We start from the raw sequence: 25,812 nt of genomic DNA, 5'->3' as shown, positions 1-25,812 counted from the left end.
TATATTTACTGTTGTGGATGAGTTTTCAAGGTTCCCTTTTGCTTTTCCTTGCGCAGATGTATCAGCTGCTACAGTTATCAAATGTCTGACTCAACTTTTTGTCATCTTTGGGATGCCTGCGTATATCCATTCAGATCAGGGAAGTTCTTTTATGTCTTCCCAGTTGAAGGAATACCTTCAGAGTCGGGGAATTTCTACTAGCAGAACTACCCCGTATAATCCCCAGGGTAATGGACAGTGCGAACGATACAATGGGGTGATCTGGAAGGCAGTTATGTTGGCTTTGACATCCCAGAACCTTAAGAATACACAGTGGGAAATGGTACTGCCTGATGCCCTGCATTCCATTAGATCATTGCTTTCAACGGCTACTAATGTGACCCCCCATGAAAGGCTCTTTAACTATCCGCGGAGATCTACTACGGGATATTCGGTACCTTCATGGCTTACTATGCAGGGACCTGTGCTGCTTCGACGCCATGTTAGATTGTCAAAATATGATCCTTTAGTGGAGGAGGTGGAGCTGTTGGAGGCAAATTCCCAATATGCTCATATTCGATTCCAAGATGGGAAAGAAAGTACCGTTTCAATTAAAGACTTGGCTCCTTGTGGTGGCCAGCCCTCTTCTGAGGATATTAACAATAGTCATGATTCAGATAATGTGGATGCTGTTACAGATACTATGAATATTTCCAATCCAACTGCAGATAATTATACTTCTATTAGTCAGCCCTCGATGGATGTTCATGACCGTCCCAGTTTACCTCCTGATGGGATTTCTAATCCGGAAACCGTTGAAAATCGGGATATGGATAGCCTTCCTGCAGAAGATACTTCTGTGTCTCCTGGTGTGGGAGGGCAAGGAATTTCACCAAGGTTAAGAAGGTCGACACGAACAAGATATCCGGTCGACCGATTGAAAATGGACTTTTAAATTGATAGTAATGTTTTTAAATTGTTGAAATATTATATTATATTGTTTTAGTTGAGAGATATTTAATACTTATGTGCAATGTTACTATTTGTTGTTGCTCACTTAGTATTGTGTCATGTTGAATAGTTTTATTTTGTCTGTGCATAGTTTTAGTTGTAAATAATTAATTATAAATTGTAAAGGTTATTTAGGTTGGAGTATATTTTAAAAGGAGGGGTGAATGTGGTGATTATTATTTATGTTTAGTAAGAAGTATTGTGATTGGTTCTTTGTTTCCTGCCTTGGGATATATGTTGTAATCTCATTGGTAGTTGATGTCATGTGATTTGTGGTGGCCATCTTAAATTCAGTTCTTTCCAGCCTTTAGTTGGGACTAGGTGTTGAAGATGTGCTACAGGATTTTTAAGTTAATAAAGCCTAGATTAGAAAGGCAAATCTATTCTTTATTTCAATAGTCCAATATTTTTACCATTGGGGGGGGAGGGGAGGAATCGATCCTACAGTATCTAGGTTTTCATGGTCAAAGTGGCAAGGATGCAAAAATGAGCCCCATTCAAATTGCATATAGCATCAGTTCTAATTCACATACATCTAAGATAACAAAAGTACTGCGTGGTCTGAATAAAGCATTGGAACCAGCCCAAAACCACATGCTTGAGAGAAATTCCAAGCATGATTGAAATGCAGTAGGCAATCATTAAATACAGTAGTTTTGCAATTAACCAGCAGTTAGAGTTTCTTGACTTTATCGTCCTTTGCTCAGAGGATCAGGAACGAAAGCTACCTTGCCACCTTAAATGTATTCAGACTTGCATGTTTCCAATAGGGTGGTAGTTCAGTACATGTGAAAAAGAAACAAAATGGATCCCTGCAGTGAACAGCAAGTACATTTCTGGCACTCCTTCATCCAGTCTCTGAGTCCAAACAACCTGAACCGGACGGTGAAGGTGGTCAATGGAGCGTATTTACAAGGTACAGCAACTTACAAAACCTTTTCTTATGTATGGTACAGTGTGTGTTTTTTTTAGTTAAGAAATAATATAAACACAGTTTGATTTTAGTTGTATTGGAGTTATTTTTGGACATTTAGACATTTGTGGAAAATGGAAAGCTAAATCAAAGTGTTATCCAATCGATTGCTAATTCTTGTCAAGCAAGTATTGCATATAAAGATGTTAATAGAAGGACACAGGAAGGTTTGGACTATGGCAACATGTCAAAACAACGTTTCTACACTTCTAAGAAGTACACTGGATTGCTGTAACAAAACAGTTGGTGGAAAGGAAAGCTGATTGCATAAGCATTAGTCCATGTTAAAGCAAAGAAGTCACGAAGCATCAAAAAGATAATTCACTGACCATAGCTCATGATTGCCAAACACTTCAAGCTTAAAGCTTGGTGGCAACACTATCGCCTCTGAGTCAGAAGGTTGTGTGTTCAAGTCCCACTCCAGCGACTTCAGCACATAATCTAAGATGACACGTCAGTGCAGTACTGAGGAGCCGTCTTTCTGATAAGACATTAAATCGAAGTCCAGTCTGCTCTCTCTCAGGTGGATGTAAAAGATCCCCTGGCACTATTTCAAAAAGAGCAGGGGAGTTCTCATGTGTGTCTTGGCAAATATTTATCTCTCAATCATCATCACTAAAACAGATTATCTGGTCAGATGCTCTAATTAAGTGAGCTCCAAAGTTGTCTATCAAAGATATGCCAACCACTGAACTCTTTCTATGATACGCATCTTAGCAGCAGGGATATTCTTCATCTGTCATTGGTTAAAGTGCAGAACTCTCACTAGGTACACGGTATAAGCTGGAGGGGGGGGATCCCCGATCATCAGGACTGTCTACATCCACCTCTGTAACATCGCCCGACTCCGCCCCCACCTCAGCTAATTTGATGCTGAAACCCTCATTAATGCTTTTGGTATTTCTAGGCTTGACTATTCCAATGCTCTCCTGGCCAGTCTCCCATCTTCCACTTGAGCTCATCCAAACTCTGATGCCTGTGTCCTAACTTGCACCAAGTCTCGTTCACCCATGACCCCTGTGCTCGTTGACCTGCATTAGCTCCCAGTCAGGCAACGCGACGATTTTAAAATTCTCATCCTTGTTTTCAAATTCCTCCATGACCTCGCCCTTTCCTATCTCAGTAACCTTCTCCAGCCCTGCGCTCCTCCAATTCTGGCCTCTTGCACATCCCCAAATGTAATAGCTCTAACAATGGCGACCATGCCTTCAGCTGCCTAGGCCCTAAGCTCTGGATTCTCTCCCTAAACCTCTCCGCCTCTCTATCTCTCTCTCCTCCTTTAAGACGCTCCTTAAAACCTACCTCTTTGACCAAGCTTTTGGTCACCTGTCCTAATATCTCATTTTATGGCTCGGTGTCAAATTTTGTTTGTCCTGTGAAGTGCCTTGGGACTTTTTATTATGTTAAAGGCACTATATAAATGCAAATTGTCATTGTTGTTGTCTGCAACAATAGATTTAGGAGTACAAAAGCGAAATAAGATGTATGCTGGCTCTTTGTACTCCCATCATTGTCTCAGACCTTGCTGGAGAAATGTATACATCTGTTTCATCAGGCCATTGACAAAATCCAAGTCAGCATTTTATCTGATAACACTAAGATATACACTGACATTGACTATTTGCATACAACAGAGCTGTGCACAGTTGGAGCAAAAGCTTGCCTTCGTATTCAACCTATTGACCACAATGGTGCAAAATCATCACACTCCTCCAGAATATTGGGTTACGAAAGAAAGAAAGAAAGACTTGCATTTATATAGCGCCTTTCACGACCACTGGACATCACAAAGCGCTTTACAGCCAATGAAGTACTTTTGAAGTGTAGTCACTGTTGTAATGTGGGAAACGCGGCAGCCAATTTGCGCACAGCAAGCTCCCACAAACAGCAATGTGATAATGGCCGGATAATCTGTCTTTGTTATGTTGATTGAGGGATAAATATTGGCCAGGACACCGGGGAGAACTCCCCTACTTTTCTTCGAAATAGTGTCATGAGATCTTTTACATCCACCTGAGAGAGCAGACAACGTTTAACGTCTCATCCGAAATTCGCACATCTGACAGTGCAGCACTCCCGCAGCACTGCACCAGAGTGTCAGCCCTAGATTTATGTGCTCTGGAGTTAGGGGAAGAGTGGTGGGAGGCGACTCATGTGGCGCATAAACACTGGCATGGGCCAGTTGGACTGAATGGCCTGTTTCTGTGCTGTGCATTCTATGTAATTCTATGTGGCCATTCAGAGTTCCCTTGAGTCATCCAAAAGCCATTTTGTAGGAACGTTGGAGCCAGTATCTAATTTTTCTGTGGTAGAGACAGCCCCATTCCAGGTACAACCCTGTGAAGGATCCTTCGGGTGGCAGATTCTTATGCAGTCTGCAGCTAGTACCTTATCCATGGAAAAAATAGCAACCTAATTTTAGAACACAGATTGTGATAAAGTATAATTCTTATAACAGTATTTTTTAAATTATTTGCACACTATCACGCTTATTAATCAAGTGCTGCAGTGGCATTGAAAATATTTCACAGAGGAAATTGTATTTATTCTTTTTCTATTTATTTATCATTGATATATAACATTGTAGTGATGGTAGCTGCACTGACACACACTATGATTTTGAAGTGAGAGTGAACATTTTACACTGGAGCCAAACTTTTGAAAAGAAACAAGAGAGAGAGCTGCAAAAGCAGCCAGTTAGCATAGTGCTGCAAGCAAGTGGAAAAGACAGGAGACTGCAGGGAGAGGAGGCTTTTCCCTGGGCTGTAAGGCAGAATGCAGAGGAGCTATTCTCTTTAAGTTAAGGAGGACCACCCACTAAAGCCTCCGATCGCGAATTTTGGGCCATTGTTTTTATATAATTACTGTGTTCATTGGGCCGTATTTTGCGACCCCGGCGGGTGCGTAGGAAGCACATGCGACCTGTCACGCATCTCCTTGGCCGATCCTCCGCGTCCCCGGGAGATGGGCCTCCGCGGGTGGAGAGTTGCGCTATTTGCCCAACTTCCGCCCGCTGAACGGCCGTGGAAATTCTTACGCCTGGTAAAAGCATAAGAGTTTTAAAAAATAGAAAAATAAAATTTTATCACTCATTTATACATTAAAAACCCTGTCCAATAAGGTAAGTTTATTTTTAGCCCCTGTTAAAACCTATAAAAAATTCAAAAAATTAAATTTTCATTTAAAATATTCAATTAATTTTATTAATTTCAAATATGTAATTTAAAAAAATTATTTCATGTGTTTGTGTATTTTTTAAGCGATCCTCATTCATGCTTATGGGATTTCTGCACGTACGGAACTCCCATAAGTATGAATGGGTATGAATGGGGATTCCCTTCTTTTATTGGTTGGGCTGGCCCACGTGATCCCAGGGGCGCTTGTGAACCACATGCGCCTCTGGGATAAGCGGGCCTCTGCCCGCGGGTACTCGGTGAGGCCCAGGATCGCAAGCCTCCGTATCTCCCGGGCCGCCAGGTAAATGCGTACAGGTCAGAGGCCTCCCCCCCCCCCCCCGCGGGAAGCCTCCGGTCGTGAATTTTGGGCCATTGTTTTTATATAATTACTGTGTTCATTGTTTTTATATGATTACACAAAGGTACGTTTGACCGATTGAACGAAGTGAATCTGATCATAACTGTTGCTCTGTATATTCACCTGTACTGTGGAATAAAGTAGCTTAATGATTCAAACAACGCATCACCTCATCTAGTGTTAATTCAGTCCACTTACAGAGAGATTGAAGAAATAACGATGCAAAAGACGTGAATTTGGCTCAGATCACAAAGGGATGCTATTGTTCCACGTTGATTACGCTATCATACAATTAGAATTAGGGCAGTGAGGGCCTACTCCTATAACAGTAAGATACTCAGAAACATTTCTCCATTATTTGCACCAGATCAGCGCTGGGGCGCAAGGGACACTTATTTGCCCCTGGTGTCCATTGATGCTGTGGGTGACAGAGGGCTCTTTAAAATTTGAATGGCAGAGTGATCGATTACAAAGTCATATTTTTGCATTTTTTTTAATATACATTTTTTTTAAATTTCATCTTCAACTGGCAGCACATGGGGCTCCTACCACATGCTTTGAAGGCCTGCACTAGCCAACCTCCACACCCACCCCAAACCCTCCAAAAGCAGAATCACCACCAAAATTATATACATGGCCCTGTGGCCACAAAGCAAAATCAGCCGGAGTCAGGGCACGCTTCTGCTGACATAATGGCTGAGTGGAAGTCCTCGGCTCCAGAGTCTATATTATGTGAAAAAAGTATTAAGGAATTAGAGAAATATGAGTTAAGTAAGGCAGCTGTGTTCATATTTTACTTTATATATAAATGATCTGGGGTGTACAGTGGAAACTTTAACTTAGGAGATAAGGCGACATAAGTCAGTGGGCGGCGGGGGGCAGGTGGATATTGGTCAATGCCAGAAAACTGGCTCATACCAAACTGGGAGCCTGATATTCACCACCCCCCGATTTTCTTTTCCAATCTGCCAATTCACTAGGAACCCGTTTCACGCTACTGGTGAAGACCAATTTCACTCCAACTATACCAGGAGGCCAAAGAGACAAATGTACACAGAGATGATAATGTGAATAGCATTGTGAAATGGAAATAAGGATATGGCCTAATGGGCAGAGTGTGGCATCGTGGTAGTACACATCGTGGTATTACACATTGTGGTATTACACATGGGAATAAATAAGATTGTGAACAAGAAGTCTGAAGAAGGAACTTGCATTTACATAGCACATTTTTCACATCCTCACGATGTTCCAAAGCACTTAAGAGCCAGTGAATTTTGAAATGTATCTCATAAAATAGCTACGTATATAGATTGGACAGTATTACTATTCAGAGCAGAAATTTGCAGACATGGAGTGACCATTCTGCATATTTACAAGTTTTCCTGATCCCATCAATGCCAAAACTCCTATAGACAACTTCACGCCAAAGTCAGACTCACCGTCTTGAAGTTACTGTCGTTCAAATAATACTGAGTGATATGAACACTAATGGGTTAACACCTTCTAAAATAGTGGAGAGAGGGACCTTTTAAAAGCACATTAAGTATTCATACTGTGAAATCCCACACATAATGGACAGAAAACCATGAGCAGTCTGTGCCTGGCTTTGCATTAAATGGTTCTGCCCTCAAGCTCAGACTCTGAAGAGGAAAATCTGCACCCGTCCCCACTCCCCGCCTTCTTTAACTTCTTCCAGATAAAGTTCCAAACACAGTTATGTATGTAGAACAGGGTGTATTAATAATACCTGGAAACAAAGATACAAGCTAGCAACTAGAACAGCACTTTGCCTTCTCTCTCTCTCTCTCTCTCCAGAGCCTTCTGGATTTTGCTTTATATATCCGACCTCCTCCTCCTCCCATTCCCCAAGGGTAGTAAGGGCTACAATTCCAACTTCCCAAGCTCAGGAGAACATCAATCACAGTCATTTCTCATCTTATGTTGGAAAGTATATTAAAAGTATGTCATCCTACAATTACACTCTCCATTTAGAGTTATTTTCGCATTGGTCTGCCTCTGTACATGAAACTGGCACAAGAGCATTTTGGACTTTCATTGAGAAGTTTGGTCACAATTCTTCACCATTGGAATTTATTTTTTGATTCCCCCAAAACGGCAATCTTTGACAGATGACTAAGCCAAAACCGATGCTATTGTTAATGTGGGCAATTCTTGGCACCTACAACCTGAATGCATTTCACAAAATGATAGTCAAAGGTGGCGGGCGCATTGAAACGCTTTTAAGTCTGAACCCTACAGTCCACGGGTCCCAGGTCCAATCCCCAGTCTGCTGATCTCAGGCAGCATGGCAATTGAATGTGATATCATTGGTCTCAGCACCCATGGGCTGGGGAGATTTTTAAAAATCAGTCACGATTTGTACTCTTGATGAAGGGTTTTGATAGAGTAAATAAGGAGAAACTGTTTCCAGTGGCAGAAGGGTCGGTAACCAGAGGACACAGGTTTATAGTAATTGGCAAAAGGGCCGGAGGAGAGATGAGGAGAATTATTTTTTACACACGAGTTGTTATGATCTGGAATGGGTGGTGGAAGCGGATTCAAGAATAACTTTCAATAACTGACTATATAAGCTGTGTTTTTATGCATCTCTCCACTTCACCTGACGAAGGAGCAGCGCTCCGAAAGCTTGTGATTTCAAATAAAGCTGTTGGACTATAACCTGGTGTTGTGTGACTTCTTACAACTTTCAAAAAGGAATTGGATAAATACTCGAAGTGGAAATATTTGCAGGCCTATTGTGAAAGAGGAGGGGATTGGGACCAATTGGACAGCTCTTTCAAAGAGCCGGCACAGGCACGATGGGCCGAATGGCCTCCTCCTGTGCTGTAAGATTCTATGATGCAATGGCTCATGTGGAAAAATGAGCATGCACAGCCATCAAATGAGAACGGGATCAGGTTTAACTGTGATGCCCTCTAGGCTAGAATAACACTCATTTTGCCTGCATATGAGTTCGGAACCAGAGAGCTTCTGCAGCCTTTGACTGCGCCTTAGCCAGAGTTAATGGGCCATAATTTCCGATCCCTACGGGTGTGTACGAGCTGTGTAACCACCCGTAGGGACATCGGAAATGCCGGTTTCAGGTATGCGAAGCGCATCCACTGAAAACCGGCATTTCAGATCTGTCAAGAATGCTCTTGACAGATTGGCCGCCTGTCCCAGAGAAGGGCCTCTGTGGGGGGAGAGTTCCGCTTTCTGGAGAACCTCCGCCCGCAGAAAACCCTTAGAAATCTTACGCCTGGCCAAAAATAATAAAACATTTTCACTCATTTATAATTTTTAAATACTTTTTAAAAAGGTAAGTTTATTTTTAGCCCCGTAAAAAAACTTTAATTATTTTTTTCAAAAAATTATATTTTTGTTTAAAATATTTAATTTATTGTAATTTCAACTCATTTTAAAAACGTGATGGTTTTTAAAAAAAATCATATAATGTTTTACTGTGTTTTTGGGGTGATCTCCATTCATATATTTGACAGGTCTATCTGTCCAGTGTATGAAGGGAGATTCCCTTCTCCCATTGGCTCCCCATGGACCACGTGATCCCAGGGACGCTTGAGAATTGCATGCACCTCTGGGATACGTGGGCCCTACACATTGAGTTAGAGAGGCCCAGGAGGGGAAGTGTACACACCTCGGGAGCCCTCAGGTAAGGGCGTAGATTTTTCCAGATCGGAGGCCTCCGCACGCAGGAAGCCTCCAATCGGAAAATATGGGCCATTGTCTGCAGGAAAGGAGGCCAGAAGATTGAGAAACAATTATTGCACCCGTTGAATGGAGAAATGAATGTGTGCTGTTTGTTTGGTAAATCAGTCTAGTATTTATTTGACTATTGCTTATTTTTTTTCCCCATTGATTTGTTTTCTACAGGATCCTTGTACAAATTCTCCTTTTCCAGTGGAGATGTTATTAGGATCATGGACATAATTCCAACTGAACTCAAAGCAGTGGTGCTGGAAAGAAAGAAATTGGGAGAGACAATTTTGGATGTGCCACTTTTCTATAACGGTAAGCAGTTTGCTTGATATTTGTTTGAAATGATCATAGTTTCTTAATTATTAATTGTGGTTAAATGGTCTTTCAATGGCCTTCTCCTATTATTGGTTGAAGCAGGTAGCAACAGCTGATGAATCACACACTGTTTAGCTGCTAATTGAATCCTCAAATGACAGGTGAACTGTGTGATAGTTTTCCCTCTTCAACTCTGCAGACTCCTGTGCAGTTGAACATTTTCTGCTACGCACCTGACTCAGCATTGCTCACAACTTCCCAGTTCTTTTCATGCCCCATTTGTGGTTAACATTTATCTGTTGTGAGCTTGATAGGATAAACCATGCCAAATTGCACACTCTGGGCTCATATCAGCGTGTAACTGCACTCTACAAGGGATTAGTTTCAAGTCAGTGTCGATTTGGGGTGCTGGAACATACACTTGAATTGAACTTCATCTCATGAGCCTTTTTTTCGTAGTTCCCTTCAGTATTATACTTCTGAAAGATAGTTTGCAAGGGATATCCATTCCTTCCATCGTTGCCTTTTTCTGCTTCTTCTGGAACTTTTTCCAATAACATTTGTTTGTGGCCACTGAATAGTTTATGCTCTATGACCCCCCAGCCTGAAATTGGTTCATAAATGCCTGGAGAAAGTGGAAAAACCTTGGCAGGTGGTTCCACATCAGATGGATGTGCCATCTTTGTGTTTTCAAAGTTGACAAATGAAGCTATCTTTGGACAGTCATCGCAGAGGGAAAACTTCATTTCAACACATCATTTCCCATGTAAAACTGTCAAGCAGCAAAAAGAAGAAAGTATTGATTCTCTCTCCTGGATATATCTCCATCATCCTAGCTGCTTCAGCATTGCTCTTGTTTTCCACCTTATGAACAGTTCATCATCAAACAGATGGTTACTGCGCTCTTCTAAATTAATCTTTTTGGACTCTTATGTAACTAGCTTGATGGATTGAATTGTCAAAAAATGTGTTCGCAGATCTCTGAACAGTGTGTTTATTTGGTCCAAGAGCAGACATGCAACTAGTTGTTCTGGCTGCAGAAATGTAATAACAGCAGTAAAGGCTTCAATGTACTTTGCGAGAAGGGTGGGTAGACGTCTGTCATAAGACTGTTAATAATGAGCCCACGGCCTCTTGACTCTTAGCTCCTATTGTGTATCTGAGCTTGAAGCAGCGTTGGACCCCAGGTAGTGCTTCAGTTGGTGATAAACCATATTATCCAGTGACAGAAAATAAATGGACACATTGGGCTAAAGATTCAGTTTGGGGCGCCAAGCTCGCCTGGGCGCCGGAATTACCGCTGCGAGCGGAGCCACTTGCGCCATCCGGATATTCAGTTTCTGCGCACCAAATGGAAGCGGGCCGCTAATCGAGGCTTCCCGCGCCCTGCTTGGGGCGCTGAAACTGAATATCGGTGCGCTAAGGGCCGCAGCGCCACACGCTGCGGCACGGCACGCTGCGGTACTGCAGGCCTTCCTCCCACTGTTAAGGGGGAGGTGCCTGCAACAGCGCGATCCCCGCTCGCGAGTGCCGGCAAATGAGCCCGGCACCAAGGAGAATTGCCGGGCTCTCGGGAAACAGCCGGCAATGCCGCGGGGGGGGTGTAGGAGGCCGGGGACGGAGGTGCTGGCAGGCGGCCGCTGAAAAAGCGGCCGGCCGCACCTCCACCTTAACTAGCACCACTACCGCCACAGGTAGGCCCCGTGTACCGGTCGCTATTTGCGGCCGGCGCTGAAGAGGCGGGCGTGACCAAATATGGTCATCGGGGCGGTAGCGGGGCGCTGCGCACACCGATGACGTCATCGGTGGCGGCGCAGCGCAACAGGCTAACGCCGCCATTAGCGCCCCGCTAAATATTGCGATAGGTTTGCACAGTGGCGCAAAAGCCCTCTTTGGGCGCAAACTGGTGGCGCAGGCCACTGAATTTCTAGGCCATTATATCATTTGTTTGCAAGAGATTTCACAAAATGTGACATTATAAAAGTTCATCCATTTATCAAATCAGTAACATTCCTTGAGGGCCATATCTCAAATTCCACAGGCACTTTGTCCACTCTCTTAGATGGTTCTGTTTCCATGCTGAACTTCTCTCTTTCTTGTGTATAGTATGATATTCCTTGCTTTATGTTCACAGTAACTATTTTTCTACAGAGAGGAATGTAACCCCCATTATTGTTTTGTCCTCATATAGAAAGAAAGACTTGCATTTATATAGCGCCTTTCACGACCACCAGCCATCCCAAAGCACTTTACAGCCAATGAAGTACTTTTTGAAGTGTACTCACTGTTGTAATGTAGGAAATACAGCAGCCAATTTGCACACAGCAAGCTCCCACAAACAGCAATGTGATAATGATCAGATAATCTGCTTTAGATGTTGATTGAGGGATAAATATTGGCCAGGACACCGGGGATAACTCCCCTGTTCTTCTTCAAATCAGTGCCATTGGATCTTTTACGTCCACCTCAGAGAGCAGACGAGGCCTTGGTTTAACGTCTCGTCTGAATGATGGCAACTCAGACAGTGCAGCACTCCCTTGGCGCTGCATTGGAGTGTCAGCCTAGATTTTTGTCCTCAAGTTTCTGGAGTGGGATTTAGAACCCACAACCTTCTGACTCAGAGGCAAGTGTGCTGCCCACTGAGCCATGGCTGACGCTCTTATCAAGGTCCCAGTAAACTATAATAGTGAACTTTAATCTATTATAATGGGCCAGAAATTCGGGTCCCCACGGGTGAGTACGCGCTGTGTACTCACGCGTAGGCCCAACGAAAGTGCCGGTTTTGTGCATGCACTGCGCATGTGTGGGAAACTGGAACTTCCGTTCCCTTAAAGGAAGGGGTTCACAAGTCGAACGCGTGCGCCGGAGAGGCAGCGCGTACGCCTGGAACTTCCATTTTTTTTGCAGGTTTCTCCGGGAGGGTAAGTCTCCAGGAGCTATGCTTTTAAAAAGCAGTCGCAAGGCCTGCTTTTAACAAGGTAAGTGGTGAATTAAGTAAAATTAAAACATTTTTTCCACAGGTTTATTATTTTAAAATACTTTAAAGAAAGGTAAGTTTGTTTTTAGCCCCGTTCGAAACTGTAATTAATTTTTTCAAAAATTTAAATTATTGTTTAAAATAGTTATTTTATGTAATTTATAGTTATTTTAAAAATGTGATTTAAAAAAAAAATTATTTGAAGTTTTAGTTATGTTTGGGGGCTGAATTGTATTCATAGAGTCATAGAGTCATACAGCACAGAAAGAGGCCCTTCGGCCCATCATGTCTGCGCCGCCCATCCATCCCTGATTTGACAGCTCTTCCTGTCAAACTTATGAATGAAGCATTCCCTGCTACCAATGGCTCTCCATGGCCCACGTGATCCCAGGGGACGCATTGAACTAACTGCGCCCCTGGGATACGCAAGCACTGCGCGCCGGCAGTTGGAGCAGGCCCAGGATCGGAATACCACGGGGGCCCACAGCTCAACTGCCGGCGTGCAAGCTAAGTGCAGGTCGGAGGCTTGCACCCGTGGGAAGCCTCCAACCCGAATTTCTGGGCCAATATATCAACTGTTGACTGGCATTCAAGAAACTTGTAATGATTACACCAGAATCATTTAGTGAACATTGGCCTGAAATTAGGCTCTTCGAGTATTAGTGTATACTTAATGCAGTCACATGATATCCTTTGGTCTACTATTTTAACAGAGGTGTTAACTAGTTTATTTTAAATGAGTTAGTCTCTCTATTAAGATAGCAGACTAAGTAATTTCATTGGGACCTGTTATTCTGTCATCTGGTACTATTGAACGAGCTTATTTTCAAGGCACATACCTAATCGGAATGAAGCTGACTGCCAGCTGGCATTCACCATGACTTTCACTGTCAGCAAAAAACTGACACAAATTAAATCAAACTAAACCCTCAGGATTCAAATGACAGCTATAAACCACTCACGGTTCGCTCTCACAGTTCATGAAGTCACCCAAACCCATCAATGAGGTTATTACCTTATAGTGACAAACTATTGATCATCAGCTTCTTCTTAATATTCTCGGATTGGCACCATTTGGCTCAGCATTAAACATTGACTTCCCAGTTACACGCAGCATAATAGCTCAAGACGCCGTCCAGCCCTCCCTACATTCACCTCCCATTTACAGCTGCAGGTTATCACAGGGGTGGGCAATTATTTGGGCTGGAGGGCCGCTTAACAAGTTTTGGTGAACTGTTGAGGGCCCCACACCAATGTTCCCCCTAAGGTGCGCGGCCGCATGATCGCACACTGATCGCAGGGTCCCGCACAGGCCGCTCACCAGCTCCTGCCGCTGGAAGAGATACCGCGCAGCAAATTAAAAGGGACCACGCACATTGGTAAAAGCAAAGTGTTAAATTGGTAAATTTGAAGCAGGCCAACTCATAGTTGTGGTAAACCACTTTTATCGTTCACTATCGTTACACTATGGTTATCACTGTTTATATCGTTACACTATGGTTATCACTGTTTACACTGTTGTATCACTACACAAGGTCACCTCTTGCCATGCTGTTATACCTGGGCTGACCACAGCTGACTCCGCCCATGGCTCCGCCTGCTTGCCCAGGTATAAAGGTGGTCGACTGACTGGTATTCCTCCTTGTTGGATCCGACCACCCACGAGGGTGGGCTTTGTTATTTAGCCAATAAAAACCTATAGTTACTAACTTAACTCGTCGCTTTTCATGAACTGAATTGATAGGTATATCAATAGTGTTGACCGTCACTCCCACTTCTACCCTCCCAATAATTTATAAACATAAATTCAGATAATAGTCAGCTACTATCTTAAAATGTAGTGTAACATCTTCCGTTACTAAATGAATGAAGTGATCGATCGATTGTATGTTGTACTGAAAGTCTACATGGCTGATTGGCCGAGCGGCTAGAGTCTGCGGAGCCTCCGACGCGAGAGGTGTTCTCTTTTCAGCGTGCTGCGTACTGGAGCCCGAGGCTTCGCAAGGCCTGAACTACAATCGCGGGCCATTACCTGGAGTCCCTGTGCTCCGGGATCCACTCCCGTGTCTAAGATGGCGATGAGAACCCCCCCTCTGCCGCCGTACCCTGGGTACCGGGAGAGGAAAGATGCAGCGCTGGTCTCTTTCTTCGGTGAAAGAGTCATCGAGATGAGCGGCCGTGACTCGACTCGGGCTAATGTGCAGCTCGAGCTCCGGCTCGCGTTCTATTTCTGTCCCATCCAGCGAGCCGGATAGAATGAACTGGCTGGTCTTTTACGGCCCGCAGGCTGTATTTTCCCCACCACTGGGCTAGAAGCTTTCCCGTACTTTACTGAGGAAACTCCCAGAAATGGCAGGGACCTGCTGTAACTGGGTCTGCGCCAGAGTTACGCCGGGAGACCAGAGGTACCCCCACGGAATTCAGACAACACCTTTCACCCAATTGCACCAATAAACAAAAATAGCAATTTCTAACTGACTGGAATGAAATCAAGCCCAGGACTAATTTTGAATTAGTCGCTAAAATTCCCTCAGAGACGAGTTGAGACTAAAAAGTCGCTGCAAGTTTTAAAAATAGTTCTAAGCAAACAATCTTCCAATCGATTGGATTGTGTCAATTCCGAGGCATGCTGCCAATGGCATTATTTTCTATATTTAAAGTATTTACGTCCTTGTGCATTTACCTGGAAAGTTTGCACAGATTTATGGAAACTGAACCCACAAACTGTGAGTAACTCACCTTTCACGTTGCAGTGATGGAGCAGAAACTGAGGTTTCGGGTGTGATAACGACACATTGATGCAGAAAACGGCAGATTCGATTTGCCCGCCTTTGTTTTTGGCTATGGCTCCCTGGTAACTCGGAGACAACGACCTGCCACCTGACGTTATGTGGGGCGGAGCTTGGGCTAGGGGGTCGTGTGCGGCAGATGTTCGGCCTCCAAGCCAGGCCTTGGCGGGCCGGATTGACTCCATTGGCGGGCTGGATATGCCCCGCAGCCCGTATTTTGCCCACCACTGGGTTATCAGCATTAAGGAGCCAAATTAGAAATTAGATCTCATTGAAACATATAAGACTCTGAGAGGGCTTGACAGGGTAGGTGGTGAAAGAGAAACAGAGTTAACATTTCAGGTCTGGGACCCTTCATCACAGGCAGGGAAAGGGGGAGGGGAGGGGAGGGGAGGAAGGAACATTCTGAGCTAGGGTAGGAGAGATTAAATGTTGCAAATGGGGATGGCAGAATCATAATCAGCCTGAAAAATGGGGGCAGGTGTTATAGTCTGAAATTGTTCCTTCCTCCCCTCCCCTCCCCCCCCCCCCCCCCACCCCCCGCTTTCCCTGCCTCTACACCTGCTTTATATCTGTTATATCTCTAGCCTTTTCCAGTTCTTAAGAGATTAGCGTGTAAAGTTAAAGCACATGGGATTGGGGGCAAGGTACTGACTTGGATAGAGAACTGGCTGGCAGACAGGAAGCAAAGAGTTGGAATAAACAGCTCTTTTTCCGAGTGCCAGGCAGTGACTAGCAGGGATCGGTCCTTGGACCCGAGCTATTCACAATATATATTAATGATCTAGACGAGGGAACTAGATGTAATATCTCCAAGTTTGCAGACGACACAAAGCTGGGTGGGCGTGTGTGCTGTGAGGAGGATGCCGAGAAACTTCAGTATGATTTAGACAGGTTGGGTGATTGGGCAGAAGCATGGCAGATGCAGTATAATGTGGATAAATGCGAGGTTATCCACTTTGGTGGCAAAAACAGGAAGGCAGATTATTGTCTGAACAGCAATAGATTGGGAGAAGGGGGAAGTGCAACGAGACCTGGTTGTCCTTGTGCACCAGTCGCTGAAGGTAAGCATGCAGGTGCAACAGGCGGTTAAGAAGGCAAACGGTATGTTGGCCTTCATAGCGAGATGGTTCGAGTACAAGAACAAGGATGTCTTGCTGCAGTTGTACAGGGCCTTGGTGAGACCACACCTTGAGTATTGTGTGCAGTTTTGGTCGCATTATCTGAGGAAGGATGTTCTTGCCATGGAGGGAGTGCAGCGAAGATTCACCAGACTGATACCTGGGATGGCAGGAATGACGTATGAGGAGAGATTGGGTCGATTGGGCTTATACTCACTGGAGTTTAGAAGAATGAGAGGGGATCTCATTGAAACTTATAAAATTCTAACAGACTAGATGCAGGAAGGATGTTCCCGATGGCAGGGGAGACCAGAACCAGGGGTCACAGTCTAACGATAAGGGGTAAGCCATTTCGGACAGAGATGAAGAGGAATTTCTTCACCCAGAGAGTGGTGAAGCTGTGGAATTCTCTACCACAGAAGGCAGTTGAGGCCAATTCATTAAATATATTCAAGAAGGAGTTAGATATATTTCTTAAGGCTAAAGGGATCAAGGGATGTGGGGAGAAGGCAGGGACAGGGTACTGAGGTTGGATTATCAACCATGATCTCATTGAATGGCGGAGCAGGCTCGAGGGGCCAAATGGCCTACTCCTGCTCCTATCTTCTATGTTTCTATGTTTCTCTCTCCACGGATGCTGCCTGGCCTGCTGAGTGCTTCCAGCATTTTTCTGTTGTTATTTCAGATTTCCAGCATCCACAGTATTGTGCTATTGTGTAGGTGCTGAAAGGTTGTTTCCCCTGGCTGGAGAGTCTAGAATTAGGGAGCATAGACTCAGGATGAGGGGTCAGCCATTTAGGACTGAGATGAGGAGAAATTTCTTAATTCAGAGGGTTGTGAATCTTTGGAATTCTCTACCCCAGAGGGCAGTGGATGCTCAGTCGTTGAGTATATTCAAGGCTGAGACCAAAAGCTATTTGGACTCTAAGGGAATCAAGGGATGTGGGGATCGGGCGGGAAAGTAGAGTTGAGGTCGAAGATCAGCCATGGCTGTAGTGTATGTACCCGTCTACCTTTAAGAGAACTATTGTATGTAACCGTTCACCTTTAAGAGAACTATTTTAGGTGTGGCACTACTTTGTTTGGCTTCTGTATACTGTAATACCGACGGTGACCACACCAGTATATAAGTGTTGTGTCAGGATTTATTGGGCAGATTCGCCCCGACCTTCGAATAGTAAAGTCCTGTTTTAAGTTACTCTTGGAGTCTGTGTATTGATTAACTAAACAACCCACAGACTTTACAATGGCCTCATTGAATGTCGGAGCAGGCTCAAGGGGACCTATGGCCTACTCCTGCTCTTATTTCTTATGTTCTTCTGTTCTTAAATAGCAAAACAGTAGCTTAGAAGATAGGAGCAGGAGTAGGCCATTCGACCCCTCGAGCCCGCTCCGCCATTCAATGAGGTCATGGCTGATCATTCAATTTCAGTACCCTGTCCCTGCCTTCTCCCCATATCCCATGATCCCTTTAGCCTTAAGAAATATATCTAACTCCTTCTTGAATATATTTAATGAATTGGCCTCAACTGCCTTCTGTGGTAGAGAATTCCACAGGTTCACCACTCTCTGGGTGAAGAAATTCCTCCTCATCTCTGTCCTAAATGGCCTACCCCTTATCCTTAGACTGTGACCCCTGGTTCTGGACTCCCCGGCCATCGGGAACATCCTTCCTGCATCCAGTCTGTCCAGTCCTGTTAGAATTTTATAAGTTTCAATGATATCTCCTCTCATTCTTCTAAACTCCAGCAAGTATAAGCCCAATCGACCCAATCTCTCCTCATACATCATTCCTGCCATCCCAGGTATCAGTCTGGTGAATCTTCACTGCACTCCCTCCATGGCAAGAACATCCTTCCTCAGATAAGGCGACCAAAACTGCACACAATACTCAAGGTGTGGCTTCACCAAGGCCCTGTACAACTGCAGCAAGACATCCTTGTTCTTGTACTCGAACCCTCTCGCTATGACGGCCAACACACCATTTGCTTTCTTAACCGCCTGCTGCACCTGCATGCTTACCTTCAGCGACTGGTGTACAAGAACACCCAGGTCTCTTTGCACTTCCCCTTCTCCCAATCTATTGCCATTCAAATAATAATCTGCCTTCCTGTTTTTGCCACCAAAGTGGATAACCTCACATTTATCCACATTATAGTGCATTTGCCATGTTTCTGCCCAATCACCCAACCTGTCCAAATCGTGCTGGAGTTTCACGACATCCTCCTCACAGCATACCCTCCCACCCAGCTTTGTGTCGTCTGCAAATTTGGAGATATTACATCCAATTCCCTCGTCCAGATCATTAATATATATTGTGAACAGCTGGGGTCCTAGGACCGATCCTTGCAGTACCCCACTAGTCACTGCCTGCCACTCGGAAAACGACCCGTTTATTCCAACTCTTTGCTTTCTGTCCGCCAACCAGTTCTCTATCCAAGTCAATACCTTGCCCCCAATCCCATGTGCCATAATTTTGCACGCTAATCTCTTATGCGGGACCTTATCGAAAGCCTTCTGAAAGTCCAAATACACCACATCCACTGGTTCTCCCTTATCTATTTTACCAGTTACATCCTCAAAAAAATACCCAACCTGTCCAAATCGTGCTGGAGTTTCACGACATCCTCCTCACAGCATACCCTCCCACCCAGCTTTGTGTCATCTGCAAATAAAGGGAGCTGAAAAGGCAAGCAAATATGCTAGTATACGTTGTCAAGATCTTGTTAAATGGTGAAATCGTGTAATATTCCAGAGCTGCAGTCAGATCAAACAGTAGCTATTTTATTTCAAATAGAAACAGAAAATACTGGAAACACTCAGCAGGTCAGGCAGCATCTGTGGAGAGGGAAACCGAGTTAACGTTTCAGGTCAATGACCTTTCATCAAAGCTGTTTAATTTCAGGTCAGACCTGGCATGAGTGAATCTAATGGAGCAGAAAATGTATACAACAGGAATTTTAAGCTACACATGGGGAGAGATCTGGAATGATCCGCTTAGTCCTATACCACTCCTTTAAGGAAGTATTTGAAGTGCTGTATTGCTGCACACCCTGGTGCGCATGCCTCTTCAAGAACCAGGCGTGAGGCTCTCATTACTCATTAAGCTGTGCATTGGGCACCATTAGTTTCTTTTGGAAATGTTTACAATTAAGTTACCAATAGCACTCCATTTTAGAGACTAGGCCTATATTCCCTAGAGTTTAGAAGAATGAGGAGTGATCTTATTGAAACATATAAAATTTTTACAGGGCTTGACAGGGTAGATGCAGGGAGGATGTTTCCCCTGGCTGGGGAGTTTAGAACCAGGGGTCACAGTCTCAGAATAAGAGGTCGGCCATTTAGGACTGAGATGAGGAGAAATTTCTTCACTCGGAGGGTGGTGAATCTTTGGAATTCTCTACCCGCAGAGGGCTGTGGATGCTCAGTCATTGAGAGTATTCAAGATGGAGATTGATAGATTTTTGGATACTAAGGGATATGGGGATAATGCGGGAAGGTGGAGTCGAGGTAGAAGATCAGCCACGATCTTATTGAATGGCGGAGCAGGCTCGAAGGGCCGAATGGCCGACTCGGGTTCCTAATTCTTATGCTCTTATGTCACTGTCATTTCCAAGCCACACCACGAGAACATCACAGAGGTGAGTCAGCATGAAGCAGTCTCGAGGACAATATTTCTCTATCAACCAGCAGGATCCACTGGAGTTCAGAGAATTATTGATTGCACCATGTTGCTATTCAAATACCCTTCAACAATGCCATCGGATATGGTTTTCAATTCCTTAATATGTGTTTTTCAATTTTGGGTCTGCCATAGATACCTTTTTGGGCTCATTGGTGTCAGCCATTCCCATAAGCAGCCCGAGCATCCTAGGTTTATGGGAGTTGACTCATAAGGGGGAATTTTAACCATCGGGCAGCCAACCGGTGTAACGGGCGGGTCATCCACCTGATGCCTGTGGCAGGAGGTCCAGTCGATTTTGAGGGCCAAGCCTCATTAATACCCAGCCTCTGACCTGCTCTTGTTGCCACAGTACTTATGTGGCTGGGCCAGTTAAGTTTCTGATCAATGATGACCCCCCAGGATGGTGATGGTGGGGGATTCGTCAATGGTAATGCCCTTGAATGTTAAGGGGAGGTGGTTAGACTCTCTCTTTTTGGAGATGGTCATTGCCTGACACTTGTGTGGCATGAATGTTACTTATCAGCTCAAGCCTGAATGTTGTCCAGGCCTGCTACATGTGGGCACGGACTGCTTCATTATCTGAGGAATTGCAAATGGAACTGAACACTGTGCAGTCATTAACGAACATCCCCACTTCTGAACTTATGATGGAGGGAAGGCCATTGATGAAGCAACTGAAAATGGTTGGGCCTAGGACACTGCCCTGAGGAATTCCCTGGGGCTGAGATGATTGGCTTTCAACAACCTCAACCATCTTCCTTTGTACTAGGTATGACTCCATCCAGTGGAGAGTTTTCCCCCTGATTCCCACTGACTTCAATTTTACTAGGGCTCTAGGAAATATGAGGGTCAAACACCGTGTATGAAAATAGATTAGTGGGTCACATAAAAGAGAACCGAAACGCCTTTTATAAACATATAAATAGTAAAAGGGTAGTCAAAAGAAGGGTGGGACTGATTAGGGACCAAAAAGGAGATATTCTTGTGGAAGTTGAGGGCATGGCTGAGGTACTAAACGACTAGTTTGCATCTTGGTCTTCACGAAAGAAGAGGATGCTGCCAATATCACAGTAAAGGAGGAGGTAGTAGAGAAATTGGATAGGATAGAAATAGATAAAGAAGAGGTACTAAAAAGTTTGGCAGTGCTCCAAGTAGGAAAGTCACCCAGTCCAGGTGGGATGCAGCTTCGGTTTGTGAGGGAAGTAAAGGTGGAAATTCTGGAGGCTCTGGCCACAATCTTCCAATCCTCCTTCGATATAGGAATGATGCCAGAGGACTGGAGGATTGCAAATATTACACCCCTGTTCAAAAAAGGGAGATAAATAAACTCGGCAACTATAGGCCAGTCAGACGAATGTCGGTGGTGGGAAACATTTAGAGACATTAATCTGGGGCAAAATTAATTGGCACTTAGAAACATATGGGTTAATAAATGAAAGCCAGCTCGGATTTGTTAAAGGCAAATTCTGCTTGACTAACTTGATTCAGTTCTTTGATGAAGTAACTGAGAGGGTTGATGAGGATAGTGCGGTTGATGTTGTGTATATGGACTTTCAAAAGGTGTTTGATAAAGTACCACACAATAGACTTGTTAGCAAAATTGAAGGCCATGGGAGTAAAGGGGCAGTGGCAGCATGGATACGAAATTGGCTAAGGGACCGAAAGCAGAGGGTAGTGGTGAATGGTTGTTCCTCAGGCTGAAGGCAAGTGTGTAGTGGTGTTCCCCAGGGGTCAGTGTTGGGCCATTGCTCTTTTTGATATGTATTAATAACCTGGACTTTGGTGTAGAAGACATGATTTCAAAGTTTGCAGATGATATGAAACTTGGAAATGTAGTAAACAGTGAGGAAGAAAGTAACAGACTTCAAGAGAGCATAGACAGACTGGTGAAATGGGCAGACACATGGCAGTTGAAATTTAATGCAGAGAAGTGTGAAGTGATTCATTTTGGTAGAAAGACTGAGAAGAGGCAATATAAATTAAATGGTACAATTTGAAAGGGGATGCAGGAATAGAGAGACCGGGGGTGTACGCACACAAGCCTTTGAAGGTGGCAGGACAAGTTGAGAAGCCTGTCAAAAGGTATATGGGGTCCTGGGCTTTATAAATAGAGTACACTTCAGGAAAGATGTCAATGCCTTGGAGAGGGTGCAGAGGAGATTTACTAAAATGGTACCAGGGATGAAAGACTTCAGTTATGTGGAGGGACTAGAGAAACTGGGGTTGTTCTCCTTAGAGCAGAGAAGGTTAACGGGAGATTTGATAGAGGTGTTCAAAATAGAGTAAATAAGGAGAAATGGTTTGCCATGACAGAAGGGTCAGTAACCAGGGACACAGGGATTTAAGGTCATTGACAAAAGAACCAGAAGCGCCATGAGGAAAAAAAATGATGCAGTGAGATGTTGTGATCTGGAATGCATTGCCTGACGGGGTGGTGGAAACCGATTCAATAATAACTTCTAAAAGTGGATTAGATAAATACTTGAAATGGAAAAAATTTCAGGGCTATGGGAAAGAGCAGGCACGATGGGCCAAATGGCCTCCTTCTGTGTTGTATCATTCTATGTAGCATTGCTAGTCATCTTCTAGAACTCGATAGACTCTGGAACAGTACCCATGGATTGGAGGGTAGCTAATGTTACCCCACTATTCAAAAAAGGTGGCAGAGAAAAAGCGGGGAATTATAGACCAGTAAGCCTGACATCGGTAGTGGGGAAAATGCTAGAGTCCATTATAAAAGATGTAATAGCAGAGCACTTGGAAAGCAGTGACAGGATCGGACAAAGTCAACATGGATTTACAAAAGGTAAATCGTGCTTGACTAATCTACTGGAATTTTTTGAGGATGTAACTGGTAAAATAGATAAGAGAGAACCAGTGGATGTGGTGTATTTGGACTTTCAGAAGGCTTTCGATAAGGTCCCGCATAAGAGGTTAGCATGAAAATTAAGGCACATGGGATTGGGGGCAAGGTATTGACTTGGATAGAGAACTGGTTGGCGGACAGAAAGCAAAGAGTTGGAATAAATGGGTCGTTTTCCGAGTGGCAGGCAGTGACTAGTGGGGTACCGCAAGGATCGGTCCTAGGACCCCAGCTGTTCACAATATATATTAATGATCTGGACGAGGGAATTGGATGTAATATCTCCAACTTTGCAGACGACACAAAGCTGGGTGGGAGGGTATGCTGTGAGGAGGATGTCATGAAACTCCAGTACGATTTGGACAGGTTGGGTGATTGGGCAGAAACATGGCAAATGCACTATAATGTGGATAAATGTGAGGTTATCCACTTTGGTGGCAAAAACAGGAAGGCAGATTATTATTTGAATGGCAATAGATTGGGAGATGGGGAAGTGCAAAGAGACCTGGGTGTTCTTGTGCACCAGTCGCTGAAGGTAAGCATGCAGGTGCAGCAGGCGGTTAAGAAGACAAATGGTATGTTGGCCTTTGTAGCAAGAGGGTTCGAGTACAAGAACAAGGATGTCTTGCTACAGTTGTACAGGGCCTTGGTGAGACCGCACCTCGAGTATTGTGTGCAGTTTTGGTCGCCTTACCTGAGGAAGGACGTTCTTGCCATGGAGGGAGTGCAGCGAAGATTCACCAGGCTGATACCTGGGATGGCAGGAATGACGTACGAGGAGAGATTGTGTCAATTGGGCTTATACTCACTGGAGTTTAGAAGATTGAGAGGGAATCTCATCGAAACCTATAAAATTCTGTCAGGTCTGGACAGACTAGATGCAGAAAGGATGTTTCTGATGGCCGGGGAGTCCAGAACCAGGGGCCATAGTCTAAGGATAAGGGGTAAGCCATTTAGGACTGAAATGAGGAGGAATTTCTTCACCCAGAGAGTGGTGAACCTGTGGAATTCTCTGCCACAGAGGGCGGTGGGGGCCAGTTCATTAAATATATTCAAGAAAGAGTTGGATATATTTCTTGAGGCTAAAGGGATCAAGGGATATGGGGAGAAAGCAGGGACAGGGTACTGAATTTGGATGATCAGCCATGATCTCATTGAATGGCGGAGCAGACTCGAAGGGCCGAATGGCCTACTCCTGCTCCTATCTTCTATGTTTCTATGTTTCTAATAAGCTGCATGCCCCATGCCATATTATTTATTGTTATCAATAAAAAAAAATTAAATAGTACAAAAGTTAAACTCTTTAATTGATGAATTGGAGAACAAAAGAAGAGGGAGGACACATCCTCACAGGATTCTGCTACTCACTGTCCCTCAGCAAACATATACAACAGACAAAACTGAGTCCAACTGCAGACACCCACAAACACACACACTCACACCCACACACACACCCATACACACACACTCACACTCACACTCACACTCACACTCACACTCACACACATACACTCACACCCATACACACACACCCACACACACTCGCATCCATACACACACGCTCACACCCATACACACACTCACACACACTCGCATCCATACACACACACTCACACCCATACACACACTCACACCCATACACACACTCACACCCATACACACACTCACACACACACACACACACACACACACACTCACACCCATACACACACATTCACACTCACACCCACGCTCACACACACACACACACACATTCACACTCACACTCACACACACTCACACACATACACTCACACCCATACACACACACACCCTCACACTGACACCCATACACACACACATTCGCATCCATACACACACACTCACACCCATACACACTCTCACACACACTCGCATCCATACACACACACTCACACCCATACACACACACACTCGCATCCATACACACACACTCACACCCATACACACACTCACACACACTCGCATCCATACACACACTCACACCCACACACACACATTCACACTCACACTCACACCCACACACACACCCATACACACACATTCACACTCCCACTCACACACACACACACTCACGCACATACACTCACACCCATACACACACACCCCCTCACACTCACACCCACACACACACACACTTGCATCCATACACACACACTCACACCCATACACACACACTCGCATCCATACACACACACTCGCACCCATACACACACTCACACACACTCGCATCCATACACACACACTCACACCCATACACACACTCACACCCATACACACACTCACACCCATACACACACTCACACCCATACACACACACACACACTCACACCCATACACACACTCACACCCATACACACACACTCACACCCATACACACACTCACACCCATACACACACACTCACACCCATACACACACACACTCACTCTCACACACACACATACACACACCCATACACTCACACTCACACACACTCACAGACACACTCACACTCACACTCACACCCATACACACACACACCCACACACACACACACTCACACTCACACCCATACACACGCACACACACACACACGCATACACTCATACACACCCCATACACACTCACGCACCCATAAACACACACTCACACACACCCACACACACACTCACACACTCACATCCATACACACACACACTCACACTCACATCCATACACACACACTCACTCACCTTCACACCCATACACACACACACACACTCACACCCATACACACACCCATACACACATTCACACTCACACTCACACCCACACACACACCCATACACACACATTCACACTCCCAC

General features: G+C 44.6%; 1 protein-coding gene across 2 annotated transcripts in view; it reads left to right on the top strand.

Annotated features, from left to right (window-relative positions):
- The first annotated feature begins 1,660 nt into the window (after nt 1–1,660).
- LOC147114601 (protein THEMIS3-like) overlaps nt 1,661–25,812 on the top strand; it is an 85,172-nt gene continuing 61,020 nt past the window's right edge. For both annotated transcript variants that reach the window (XM_085992095.1, XM_085992096.1), the window contains exons 1-2: nt 1,661–1,906; nt 9,392–9,529. In XM_085992095.1, coding sequence (XP_085848221.1) covers nt 1,795–1,906; nt 9,392–9,529 — 250 coding nt within the window. In that variant the 5' untranslated portion in view covers nt 1,661–1,794. The remainder of the gene's footprint in view (nt 1,907–9,391; nt 9,530–25,812) is intronic.

Source organism: Somniosus microcephalus, chromosome 7 (genome assembly GCF_052327205.1).
Source record: "Somniosus microcephalus isolate GS21.2 chromosome 7, FLI_Smic_1.0, whole genome shotgun sequence".
Classification (NCBI taxonomy): domain Eukaryota; kingdom Metazoa; phylum Chordata; class Chondrichthyes; order Squaliformes; family Somniosidae; genus Somniosus; species Somniosus microcephalus.
Note: the sequence above shows the minus strand (reverse complement) of the source record. Positions and strands in the feature narration are given on the sequence as shown.